Source organism: Indicator indicator, chromosome 11, assembly GCF_027791375.1.
Source record: "Indicator indicator isolate 239-I01 chromosome 11, UM_Iind_1.1, whole genome shotgun sequence".
Classification (NCBI taxonomy): domain Eukaryota; kingdom Metazoa; phylum Chordata; class Aves; order Piciformes; family Indicatoridae; genus Indicator; species Indicator indicator.
The window spans coordinates 17,136,295-17,150,098 of record NC_072020.1 but is presented as its reverse complement, the minus strand read 5'-3'; the positions used below and the strand labels follow the sequence as shown (position 1 = coordinate 17,150,098).

The 13,804-nt window shown below is 47.6% G+C and overlaps 1 protein-coding gene across 1 annotated transcript in view; it reads left to right on the top strand.

The window, feature by feature from the left end:
• The window catches only part of ITGA8 (integrin subunit alpha 8), an 88,657-nt gene extending 77,140 nt beyond the window's left edge, over nt 1-11,517 (top strand). Inside the window, exons 29-31 of the mRNA XM_054385146.1 lie at nt 4,069-4,170; nt 9,906-10,028; nt 11,431-11,517. Of these exons, the coding sequence (XP_054241121.1) occupies nt 4,069-4,170; nt 9,906-10,028; nt 11,431-11,517 (312 nt within the window). The remainder of the gene's footprint in view (nt 1-4,068; nt 4,171-9,905; nt 10,029-11,430) is intronic.
• The last annotated feature ends 2,287 nt before the right edge of the window (nt 11,518-13,804 follow it).

The following is a 13,804-nucleotide window of genomic DNA, read 5'->3' as shown; positions in this document are numbered from 1 at the left end:
GAATCTCCTTCATTGGACACATTCAAAACCCACCTGGATGTGTTCCTATGTGACCTTCTCCAGGTGATCCTGCTCTGGTGGGGGGTTGGACTGGATGATCTTTAGAGGTCACTTCCAACTCCTAGCATTGTGATATACAGAAAGTTGACTGCCAGCTCAGTAGCTAATCATTATGGCTCTAAATCCACAGTGGGTGCATGCTTTTGGGGCACAGGTGTGCATGTTGGGGTGTGGCAGTGGTCACCAAAAGGCTGATTTGAGAAGCTTTTCTCCCTGTTTGTCAGGAATGAAGGTCACCTGTGTTTCTTCTGCAACAGCTCTTAGCACCATTGTGACTGAGTAGAGCATAGAGCTGAAAGGGATTTCTGTCTAGCTCAGTCACAAAGGACACCCTTCACAGAATCACAAAAACATTCAGGTTGGAAAAGACCCTTGGGATTATCAAGTCTAACTAAAACCCTACTCTGCAACGTTCACCCCTAACCCATATCCCCAAGCACCACATCTAAACACGTCCAGGGTTGGTGGTGGCCCATTCCAATGCCTGACAACCTTCCAGGTGAATGAATCCCTGATCTGGCAGCACAGTCAGGCCCAACAAGCTGCCACATCCCTTCTTCAGTTCCCCACAGTGCTTTTCAGAGGAGGCATCATTAGCAGGTGTGTTGGAAGGGCTGACCTGGCTGAACTTCATTTAGCTTTGCCCACTGAGCCAGCTGCTGGGAAAGGCTCTGCTCCAAACTGGAGACCAAACCCTCACAGCTTCAAAGTCTGTCTGTCCTTCTAAATCTGGGTGTCTGGGATGGGCACCTTCTGCTGCAAGCTTTTGCAGAAAACTCTTAGAGACTTTGGCATAGAAAGTGCCAGTATGCAAAGACCTCTGCACTCACAGGAAAGAAAAAGATACATAGGAAAATACGATGGGGATTTTATTGCAGTTGTTCCTAATTGCAGCCAGAGACGGATGCTCGCATGCTGCCTAGTCACTGCTCAAGAGCTTGACTGCCCTGGTTCACTGCTCTAACACAGAGCCAGGCAGAGAGGCAGGGATTTTATCCTTGGCTGGAAGGATCTGTGGCAGCTTTGACTACTGCAGTGTGCCAGCAGTGTCACAGGGGGTTGGACAAGATAACCTTTGAGGGTCCCTTCCAACCCGATGCAATCTGTGAAGCTTTCCACATCATCTTCACCAAGCCAGAGACAAACTCAGCTCCCTCAACTCCCTGCCTTCCTGGGAGCTGGGCCTGGCATAGACTGGATCCAATCAACTTTTTCTGTTCATCGTGCTGCTGGTGAAATCTGATTAACTCTGTAAGAGCCAAACCCAAGGTCTTGTGAGAAAAACAAACACAGAAATTAAAGCCCTTGCTCAGACCCTTGCATGCCAGTTTTCTAGGTTATTTACAGCTATTTCAGTGGGAATTAGCCTCATAAAAGCTTTTTCTAAGTCCAGTTTAGTATGTAACAAGAAATAACTGCAAGAGTTTAAAGCTAAACAAATTTAATGAGAAACAGAGAGGGAGTTTTGGTTGTGGCAGAGGATGTGGAACAGTTGGAACAAACTAGCTGCAGAAGGCATGAAATCTGCTTTTCTCAGAGACTGAATAATGACAGAATCCTTTTCTAGAATAGGAGCTCAGCCTGACTTAGGTTCAGAACAGGGATTCTTGCACAAGATTGAATGGCCTGGTTAATGCAGGGCATTGGGACTCCTCTTGCCTAACTTTAATCAGCCCCAAGTTAGGGGCCAAAGCTGCTGCCTAGCTCTGTGGCCAGTGACAGGGCAGAGAGGTGTCTTTAGAGGGTGCTTTATCCAGCTGACTTGAAACACTTCCTCTACCCTCCTTCTGATCTGGGTGTTGGAGGAGGGTCAAAGCTGTGGCTGGGGACACAGGGGTGTGCAGATACTCCAGGCAGTGCCAAAGCTGCAGTTGCTTTAGTTGCTCCTTTGTCCTTAATTATGCTTGCCCTGTGCTCAGTGAGGTCAAGGCAGAGATGGAACCTTACAGCAGCCTGTGGACAGGCGTAGGGATGAGCCTAGACTCCCTGGGAGCAGAGACCTCATGGCAAACACTCCTACTTTTGCTCACTCCACTGCTATCAACAAGGATTTTTATGGGCTGTGATTTAACCTTTTCTTTGTATCCTTGGGAAACATTTCTATTTCCTTCAATTAGTAACTTGCAAGCCTTGTAAAGGCTTAGAAACCCCCACTTAAAGCAACAGTAAAAAAAAGGTAGCTGCCAGAGAACTGTTGCATCCTCCCATTTATGTCAAGGAAGATTCACATGCAAAATTAGGTATGTGGAGAGAGAAAATAATGTGGTGGGATCTGGCTGCCTTCCTCCCACTCACCTCAAAACAGCTGCCTTTTAGGCAGCCCCTTTTAAAATTAGCAGTTAACAGAGCCATCACCATTAAGACTGTAGAGCATAAAGAGTTTCCTAAAAACGGCATAGTCTGGGTTTGATAACCCTGTAAACTTCTGGTTTCTAAGGTTATTCCAGAAGTAAACTGAAGTACCCCTAAAGTACAACTGCTGTTAGCTAGGCTGGAATCACCAGATCAGACTGAGGATTAGCCTAAACAATCAGGATTCACAGAGTCAGAGGTTGCATTGGGCTGGAAGGGACCTTCAAAGGTCATCTTGTCAAACCCCCCTGCACTCAGCAGGGACACCTCCAAATAGATCAGGCTGCCCAGGGCCACATCAAGTCTGATCTTGAGTGTCCCCAGGGATGGGGCCTGAACCACATCTCTGGGCAACCTGTTCCAGTGTCTCAGCACCCTTATTGTGCAGAACTTCTTCTTGATGTCCAACCTAAACCTGCCCTGCTCCAGGTTCAAACCATTGCCCCTCATCTTATCACTCCAAGCCCTTCTAAACAGTTCCTCCCCAGCCTTTCTAGAGGTCCCCTTCAGATACTGAAATGTAGCTCTAAGGTCTCCCTTGTGTTGGGGATGTGGTGATTCTGAACCTAGAAGGACTGTGAAGGGGCCAGACTGACTCCACATCATGGTTTTGTGAGGAAACTTGGAGGAAAAGCTGCTGTGCCTGCAGCAGCCCCCCCAGCCCCCTTGCAGAGGCAGTGAAGGTACAGAGCTTTCCCAGGCAGAGCAAGCGGGCGCGGGGTGAGGCACAACATTCCTCAGCTGGGCTGCGATCGAAGGGAGGCTCTGAGACCTGTTTGTGTTCGCTGGAGCTGGAGAACACAACCTCAGCATGCATTTTCTTCTCATCCAAGTGCTCATGCAGACCTGAGAGTTTGCCTGGAAGTGGCTGATTAACACCAGGATGAAATCATCCGGATTTCTCATGGAAGTTTTACGGATCAGCACTTCTGGTTTGTTGCCGCAAAAGATCAGTCATGGGTTGAGCCACTCCTTCCTCTTCCACTTAGTTTTACTGACAAGAGCTGACCCTTCTGCCTCTGGACAGTTGTAATCTGTCATCTTAAAACCCAAAACTCCCACCACAAGTAAGAGTTAAGTGACATGCAATGGTTGGACATGTTTGGGTAAATAAATCAGCCCAAGTTTCCCAACCAGCCAACAAAGATGGACACAGACATTGTGCAAAGGCAAAGGCCAAGAGGAGCCACAGGCTTTGCTGGATGAACTTCAAAGCCTGGCTGTAAATGTGAACCCTCTGCTCGAGCTGACTTTGGGATTCAGATTTGCTGATGGAGCAAATGATGGCCTGATTCATGCAAAGGAGAAACAGCCTCACGTGGTTGGGTTGTGTTCTGTGAGGGCTCTGTTGTGTCCCATTTGTCTAATCCTGGCACTGATGAGTCATCAGAGGGAGACCCAAGGAGATCTTGGAATCATCAGAGGGAGACCCAAAGGGATCTTGCCCAGTGTTCTTGCCAGGTGCTCCAGGCCCCTGATCATCTTCGTGTCCCTGCTCTGGACCTGCTCCCTCAGGTCCATGGACGTGTGCAGCTCCACCCTTCCCCTTTTCCTCAGGAAATCAGTGCTCTGCATGTTTTTTCTCTGCTTATTTCTCATAATGCTTTTAAGTATAAACATAGCTCTTAATCATTTATTTCCTTTTTGTCCTTGCAGAGAAAGAATGATCTCTACACTCTTTCTTCCAACGTGTCCTTCCAAGTTCAGAGCATGCCATACAAAGTGCCACCAGCTCAGCTCCCCGAGGGAAGCATAGCAGTGAGTAGCTGAAAATGATAGCTCTGTGTGAAGCTCGTGGATTCGGTCGTTCTGCTCCCAGCTGGGAGAGCTTTTATAGATTCAAAGGTTGAGATCAGTCTTTCCTGTGTTTCTAGTGCAAATTCCTGACATAATGCCTCAAGGAAATACTTCTGTTGCTTTCTGTGGAAGTTGTTGATACATGATAGTAATTTTGGAATCGTTTCTTGCTGCATTAGTGTGCAGCCTGCTTCAATGTAATCAGGATGGATTTTCCATCCGGGAGAAAACAACAGAGCTGTGAAAGCAAGTGTCCAATTACCTTGATTGGGGTCAAGAAATATCTGGAGGAAATTCATGTGCAGAACCCAAACCCGTGTTTCTGTCAGGTTTAGAGAGCTGGCTCTGCTGACAGGCAGCAGTTCTCTCACAGGAGTTTGTGGGCTCTCTCTGGCAGCTTCACTCTTACCTGCATTCAGCTCATTTGAGACCCTGATTTGCAGCAAGGTCTGCTTGCCTCTCTGGGGCTTACACCTCAGAGCACACCAAGGGCAAAGGACGAAAGTGCCTGGGAACCCCTACAGTGGGATGGATGGATGGATGGAGAGGGTGGGATCAAGTTAGAGGGAGAGGGAGAGAGAAAGAGAGAGAGGGATAGAGTTAGAAGGATAGAGAGAGGGATAGAGTTAGAGAGGGAGGCATAGAGAGAGAGGCATAGATAGATTAGATAAAGAGATAGAGATAAATAGATTAGATCGATAAATAGATAGATTAGATAGACACTAACATACTTGCCTTGTTTGCAAAGCAAGATTTGTATGGCCCTGGCTTATTAGATGAAAAATGAATCTTGGAGGCACAGGTTTGAGTTCACTGTTTGCTGGTGCCAAAGCTCTGAGCCTGGGGAGCAGTTCAAGGAATTTGCCTCCTATGGTGTCTAAGCTGTGGTTAAAATTCTCTCTGTTTTGTCATTGCTGAGAGAAATCAGTAAAACACGAGTGCAAAATTTGACTCAAGGGTAAGAGTAACCTGAGATGTGAAGGCTTATGGTTCCCTTTATAAAGATATCTCATTTCCAATCCTTCTTCTCAAAGGTAAGCTCAGCATGAATGTCTCCAAGTTCAGTGGTGGTGCAAATACATCACAGGAGCCTCGTGAGATGCAGTGATAGGGAACAGAACATGTTCTTAGGTGGCAAACCAACGTACTAATACACCTCACAGCTTCCTTTGAGAGGGTGCAAGCTGTAAAGCTTTGTTCTGAGCCAGCACAGCTTGAATGGTTGGTGGATACTTGCTCTGGGAAGACACACCATGAAATCCTTCTGCTCTCTGCACAGTGACTTCCAGCTCTAGCATCAGGAGAGCCATGGTTTCACCAGAGAGATCCAATGCTTAGTGCAGTACTCACCCAGAGAGGTTCAAAGGCTCCAAGCTGACAGATCCACTCAGGCTCTTTGGATTTGCCTGCAGCATGTGTTTCACAGCACAGGCACATGTTGTGCAGAGCTCTGCTGCTGCTGGGACCTTCATCTGACCTGAAGAGCTCTAGGCCAGGTGAGAGCCTGCTGTTCTCAACAAGTGTCAGATGAGCTGCCCAGGGATCAGATAAGCATTTTCTTCTCTTACTCCAGCCAAGATAATGCTTGTTATTGGTTGCAGATGATTTACAGCAACATGCCTGTAATGGCAACTGTAAAATGCTGAGAAATGCCAGTGCTTTTATGTTGCTTCATATCTAGGCCTGCCAGTGGAGGTTTGCCAGCTAGCTCTCCAGCTTGCTGTGTTCTATGCACAAGGTCTTTTGATGTTCTGCTTGCTAGAAGAAATGCTTGAAGTTGGGCAATGCTTAATATTGTTGTTCCTTCTGGAAGAGGTCCCTGCTTGAGTCCTGAAAGTTCCCAAAGATTTATTGCAAAGTTGATGGTTTTCTTGCAGACAATGCAAGGGGGGGAGTAGAAGAAAGATGCTAATGTTTTAATGATCAGTAATATATATGTAATAATCAGCTAACACTTTATGTAGTGAGGATAATATGAGCTAAAAGATCAGAGCAGTCGTCCTTCATTTAACCCATACAGTGCTGGCTTCCAGTTGTAGATTGTAGAATCACCCAGGTTGGAAGGGACCTCTAAAGCTCATCTAGCCCACCTCCCCTGCAGTCAGCAGAGACATCCTCCACTAGAGCAGCTTGCTCAGAGCCCTCTGAAGCCTCACCTTGAATATCTCCAGGCATGGGGCCTCAACCACCTCTCTGGGAAACCTGTTGCAGTGTTGCAGCACCCTCATAGTGCAGAACTTGTTCCTCACATTCAGCCTAAACCTCTGCTCTCATTTCAAAGCATTGCCCCTTGTCTTGTCCCTGCAGGCCTCTGCAAACAGTCCCTCTGCAGCCTTCTTGTAGCCCCCTTCAGGTACCTCAGCAGCTGAGTCTAGTTGAGAGGTGTCCCTGGCTATGAAGGGGAGGTTTGAGTAGATGATCTCTAGGGTCTCCTCTTTTTAGCAGTTACAGTGCTTTTATTTCAAATGTGCTTCTATTCCTTATGAAACATATTTGCACAAACAGCTGTAAACTGTTGCCATGAATGTCAATATTCATTATGGCTCCAAGCTCAAGAGAGCTTTTGCATTCTATTTTGAGCAGCTTTTCAGAGCATACAAGAACATCATGCAGCTGAGGTTGGATGGGAACATGCAGGAACACTAAAGAGCTCCTGTTTCTCAGTCTCTGTATCACAGTAGTCATCATGGGCAGTAGAAGTGGTACCACTGGGATAATGAACAATTTAGCTGCTGTTTCTTCAAGTACTAGGTTGAATTGCTTGAAAGAGTCCAGCACAGAGCCACAAGATGCTGAAAGCAGTAGAACATCTCCCTGCTGAGGGAGCTGAGGCTCTTTAGCTTGGAGCAGAGGAGCCTGAGGGGTGTCCTTATTCATGTTGATAAAGATGGGAAGGACAGTGTGGGGAGAATGGAGCCTGGGGCTAAGCCATGGCCCTCAGCTCCACATCTCTGCCTCTTGGAAACACCTCCAGGGGTGGGGATTCAACCACCTTCCTGGGCAGCCTGTGCTAAGCTTTGAGAACCCTTTCAGTCAAGAAGTTCTTCTCATGTCCAACCTAAACCTGCCCTGGTGCAACTTGAGGCCTGGTGCAACTCTCCTCCTATCACTTGTTCCTAGGAAGAAGAGACCAACCCCCACATAGCTGCAGCCTCCCTTTGGGGAGCTGTAGTGGGGAGGCTGTTAGATGGCTCCTCTCCAGTCTGAGGTATGCTTTGCACCAGCCTGGCAGAGAAGCAACCATTGTTCCCAGCTGCAGTAAAAGAAAGTCTTCTAGTCCTGAACAAGGAGAAAAGTCACCACATATGTGAGCTACAGTGCCAACATGCAACACTTGTGTTAAGAATTCCACTTCTTCATATTGGCCACCTCAGATGAAAACAGATAAATCCTGCCCAAAACGTTCCCTGGCTGTGATCCTGCAGCACTAAACCTGCCAGATGGAGCAGATCAGAAATCCAAGCTGAACAATGCAAACTTGCCTTAAATCAGAGTCATGTGGAAAGTTGCCGTGGACAGCATGGAGTGGAGGAGGCTCTGTCTGCTGTGGGAATGGTGGAACAAGGCAGGCAAAACCATAGGATGCTTTGATTCCTTCTTCCCCTCCAGCTTCTGCCTCAGCTCTGTGGTTGTCCAAGGCTTGCAGTGTCAAACTGTTTGTTCCCCAATTCCTGTGTAGGGTATTAATGGGGTGGCCCAGGGAGGTTAGACCCTACTGGACAGGAGCAGGATACAGGTAGGAGTGAGACTGCTCAGGAAGTCGGTCACAAGCACCTAACCCAGCCCTTCCCCTGCTTTCCAAAATCAAAGAGAAAGGAGGACTGCTGAGGAAAGGATGTGGGTGCAACCAGGTGGCTTTAAGGTTTTAGTAGGCAAATACTCATTGGCCACTGTGCTTACTCCAGCTGCAGGAGGAGAGGCAGCAGCCTTGCATCTGCTCCATAAAGGGTAGTCCTGATTTCTGCTGTGTGCTTGCTCACTGCTGATCATTTCAGGATTATAAAGGTGGAGCTCAGCACTTCTGTAAGATTGCAGGGCCTTGGTTATGGGCAGTCTCTGCCAGAGTCCAGCTGAGCTGCTGAAAAGGCACTGCAAGCTACACTCTGCTGCCTACACAGAAGGGAGAGAGGATTATGAACCCATGCAGGACAAGCCAGGCTGACCACTGCTGGTTGCAGTGTGTCCTCAGGAAGACCCAGATGTCCTTATCTGCATCCATGCTTGTAGCTGCTCTCCAGGTATCACAAGAAGAGCCAGGCTGCCTTTCAGCTTTCACAGGCTGAGAGAAAAGGAAACACAACAGACAGATGCAGCAAGAAGCAGTGCATGGAAGCAGATATGGAATGGCTACATGAGCACCTCTGGCTGCAGCCACTGCCATCAGCTTCTTCCAAAACCGAAGGAAACCTTGGAAATGGACTACAGACTTGTGTGCAAACTTGGGATGCTGTTCCATGGATTAACAAATCAGCATTGTGCTCAGTTTAAGGTGCATCAACCAGTGAATTGTTAGCAAAAAAAACCCCAACAAACCCAGTAGAAGGAGAATTTGCAGTGAGCACAGACCAAGAAGGACTGAGCAAGAGCCCAGAAGAGCAGATTTCCTAGCTGTACCTGCAGCATTGAAGAGGGAGATAATTTAGGAGTTTATACAATCAGTTTGCTTTGCAATTTCATCCTGTCAGGAAGAAAATAACTTCCATCTGTCACATACTTACCCTGTTTAAGGGAGACTAGGAGTAAATGAAGGAGGTCCAACAGAAAACCCCAGAGAGAGATTACTTCCTGGGCTAACAACAAAGGGTAGAGTCTGATGAAATCAGCTAACTGTCGCTGAGAAGCTAGGGAAAGCTCAAACTCATTCCCTCCCACTTGGGAGCAGCAGGGAGAGCAAATATTCAATGAGGCAAGGAGCCTTGCAAGCACAACTTTGGTAGGAGGAACAGAAAGGAGAGAGAGGAGGAGGAGGTTACTTGTGTGGATGGCCCCAGAAGGAGAAATACAGAAGGGTTATTATGACTCTTTGTCACTATGAATGTCTAAGGAGAGGTTTGCCAAGGCAATTAAAACTTTTGCTAAGTGTTGTTGTGCACACCTGCAGCTTTCTAGAGCTTCAGACAACTGCAGAGAATGTTCTGTGCTGAATTCCCATGCAGGTACTAGCCTGTGCTTGGCTGTGAAGGAGTGTGACATCACTCTGGGCTTTGGGTTTAACCTCAAGGACAGTGCACTCTGCTGGAGCGTTGGACTGCTGAGCTGAAACTCAAGGCACAGGGAAGAAAAGTGTACTGGTGTGCCAGCAGAACTTCAACTAACAGTAGTGTAGCTGCTATCTGATGTGGCTTGAGTGAGGAGCTTGGGCTGAGCTCAGCTGACCCTTGTTTCAGAGCAGGGCAGCCTCAGTCAGTCCAGCTGGCAGAGATGGGAGCAGAGCTGCACAGAAGGGTGTTTTTGCTGCTCTGTAGTTAGTGAGAATGATTCCTGTGTCCGATACACAAGACTTCTGTATGGCTGTGAACCCCGTTTCTAATAATGATCATGAACAAGTGGAAGGAATCTTGGAGGGAATGAAGCCAGGGTGGGAGAGTCCCAAGCAATGTGTGATTTACTCTGCATATTGCTGCTAAAGTGGATGTCTGTAACCTCTGTGTTCTACTGACTATTTTTGTTCATTGAATGTGTTCTTTTCATTTCAGATCAGAACCTCTGTCGTTTGGTCCACTCCAAATGTCTCCTTTGTGATCCCTTTGTGGGTGATAATCCTAGCAATACTTCTTGGACTACTGGTATTAGCTATGCTAACCCTAGCCCTGTGGAAGGTAGGTTGCACCACTGCTGTTACTGTTGCCTGGGAGATCCTGGAAGGTACTAACAGACAAGAAAAGGAAAGGCAGGAATTCTGGGATCTTTACCAGTCTGGAACAAAAGCAGCAATACAGATGTGTCTTTTTTGGCCTGGCATTTCTGCCATGCTGATGTCACTGACCTTTATGCAGGGAATTTGTTTTCAAAGCTCTCCTTTATTGCTGAGGTCTGGTTATAAATGGGCAGGCAGAGCTTGGCTCCATTTCCCAAGACCTATGATCCCTTTTTCAGGATGTTTAGGTTCAAAAAGAAGTGGCTCTGACTTTGTTTTCCCCAAACGCCTCAGGAATTTCCACTATTTGTCAGCATTTAACAACACTCCCAAATTTGGGAATTAATTTCCTTTTGTGTTTGTATGCCATACCTTCTGGGTTTAAAGTCTGCTGGTTCTGTGTTGGTTATCACACTCCCTTCAGGAGCTTTAAGACCAGGTACTGGAAACTGGTGCATTACAGGGAGTCCATGGAGCTTTCAGCTATCTTAGAGAGAAGCTGGGATGGAGAGGCACTGGAACAGGTTGCCCAGGGAGGTTGGATGCCCAGTGGATGTCCCCTCCCTGGAAGTGTTCAGAGACAGGTTGGATGAGGCCTTGAGCAAGCTGGGCTGGTGGGAGCTGTCCCTGGCCATGGCGTAGGAATTGGAACTGGGTGATCTTTAAGGGTCTCTTCCAACCCAAAACATTCTGTGAATCTATGGATCTATGAATCTTCCCAGTTCCCACTGAAAAAGCTTTAAGCTAGGATATTGCTTATCTGCCTTGAGCTGCATGAAGGGTGAGGTGCCCAGCCTGTGCTCACTCTCCAGGTTCACCTGGTCAGTTCACAGCAGCAAAAAGCTGTCTCCAGTACATGGGACACTTTAAGGAAGGACATGTTGGTGGCATTGAGCTCTTGTGAAGCCTGCATAACTTCCAACCTTTTGAGCAAAAGGTTGACTTCCAGGCAGCTAAAGTTAGGTGAGAGGAATCTCATCTTCAGTGATCTTGAGTCTAGGTCACAACACTGTCCTGTGCACATTGCCTGCCACTCTAAATAGCTTTGGTGGCTGAGTGTCTGCTGCACTGGAATGAACTGTTTCCTCGTCAGACAGGCAGTGTCACTACTCAGACCAGATCTGCATCTCCTGCAAAGGCAAACTCAGAGGCTTGCACCTAAACCTTGGATTTTTTCTTAGGGAACCATTTGAACAGAAATAAAACCTTCAGAAGATCTTCCCTGCTTTGCAAGCTTCTGTGGCCATCAGCCTCCCTTAGATTGTGCCTGAACTTTTAGGCTGACTGGAGACTCAAACTGCAGCTGAGGTTTCCCATGGTGGTCTTATTGTGACACCTTTGTTTCTGTTGATTGTCTCCTGCAGTGTGGCTTCTTTGACAGAGCCAGACCTCCTCCAGATGACATGGCTGACAGGGAGCAACTGACAAATAACAAGACTACTGATGCATAGAGGAGGAGAGTGACAGTTCACATCAGAATGCTGCCTGAGACTAGAAACACCATGAGGATTAAATGAAGGATTCCTTCTACCAGTCTTCCTTTGTGCCTTTGAAACTGACAAGGTGTCATAATCTGATCTATGCAATGTTCTGAGGAGGTGCCACGTGCTGGCCATCCTTGCCAAAGCAAGCAGCTTCCTCACTGCCTTACAAACCCCCTCCCCACTGAACAGAACGTTTATCCCACAGCCCAGTCAGCCCAGGTTTCAGCAGAAGCTTTGAACATGTGTGGAATACTGAGATGCTTCCAGAACAAGCCCAGAGCTCCCAAGGAGAGGATGCCTGCATTGCTGTGTTTCTCCAGGAGAAAACTTCTGGAGGTTACTGTATCATGCAGAGTACCTTTGACACCTCCCTAAGGACAAAAACTGCTCTGAACTGATGGCTCAGGGAGACAAGCAATACACCAGTATTGAAAGTACTGCTGAAAAACAAAGGGAGTCTATAAAAAACCTTTTGAGATGGGGCACAATTATTTATTTTTCCAGCTTTTCAGGATAAGTATCTGATATAACCATCTACTTAGATTGTGAGAGAAGAAAGTAAAAGAAGTAGAAATCATTTACTGACCTTGCATGTAAATAGAGAAGTAAGCCCACACTGTACACACAAACCACAGCTTTCATGGCTAGAAGGGGTTTGCAGAGCAGGAGATCTACACAGCATTGGACAGCACGAGACACTTGATGAACACCTCCACACCGTGGCTCTTTCAGCCCAAAGCTGGCAGTGTCACACCCAGGTAACTAAATCCCTGCAGGGGATGAGTCCCCCTCCCCTTGCCTTGCTGATGGGTGACACCTGCACGGCTGGCACAGGGGCCTGTCCCTTCTGGAACACTGATGGAAGCCGTCACAGCCATGGCAGTGACACTGAGCAGGCTCAGGGCTGTGGGGCTGGGGTCAGTCTGCGCTGTTGCTCCGTTGCCTCTGAAATGGAGCAGCTGCTGCCCATGTGTCTGATGGTCACTTTGTGCCACTGACCCTGCACTGCTCACCTGGAGAAACCTCTGCCCTCTTTGTGCTTGACAGCCCTGCTGTCAGTGCAGCTCAGGGCTGCCTACAGTTGTTTCTGACAAAAGGCCTTGCTGGAAAGGTGCAGGAATCCAGGCTGCCAGGCAGGAGCAAGAGCAAGGAAAGATAATTTGAGGTAAAGAGGGAAAATGCACATTTAGGATTTTAATTTTTTTCTGGGTCGAGCATTCTGAAGAAGACAGACTTCCTGCTTTCCTTTCTGCCTTCAGATGTCCTCTGTCCCAGCAAGAGCTCTAAGCTCAGAGCTGTGCCAGTATGTGCCTGAATGTGAGTCTGCCCATGCTGCCTGTGCGTGTGGAGTCAGCTGTGTTGTGGAGACTTCACCATCCTGCCCTTCTCAGCTCCTCCTCTTTCCAGTCCATCTCAGCTTCTGGGTTGGCAAATGGCCTCACCTGTTCTGCTGCTCCTTGGCTCTTTTCAGATAAGTGCCTTTCTGCTTCCTAAGCATTTGGGACAGGGCTAGCCATTTGACATGGTGACTCTTGTCAGTCCTACAGGAGAAAGTTGTGCAGCTTTACCATTTCTTGCATACAGGCTGACTCATGAAACCCAAAAACCTGAGCAGGCATCTTCCTCCTGCATACCTAAGGTACAGTTGCAAGAAGACCTTTAGAGAGTCTTGAGCTTATCAGGTGCATAGTGCCCCTGAGACAAGAGAAGAGGAGACCCATGCCTCAGGAAAGCTGGAAGTGCTTCACCTGCCTGGCCATTGCCCTGTCCCCGAGAAAACCATTCCCCCAGATGGGTTTGAGCCAACCCCTTGGTAGATTAGAGAGATCAGCTGGTAAATACCACCACAAAGCAAGCCTGTCCCACATCTGTACACCTCTGTATTCCATACTCCAGGCAAAGCCACCATGACATGAAGAAGCCCACGAGCTTCCAGCTGGTATAGTGCCTGCAGCCAGAGCAGCTGGCTTGGGACAGGCACCTCAAACACACCACTCCTGCTGATGGAAAGGCAGCAGGAGGAGATACTGAACACAGGACTTGTGTATGTGCAATACTTTCTGTTCCCTATATACCTGAAGCATGTTTACACTGGCATTTGTGGTTGTTTTTTAAACTTTTGGATATTCTGATTAATTATTACAACAACAATAAAAAGAATAACAGGAAAAAAAAAAAACAAACAAACCACCCCCGAACCTTAACCTAAACCAAGCACAGTTCTGTTTGGGTTTTGTGCAATGTGTTTCCAATC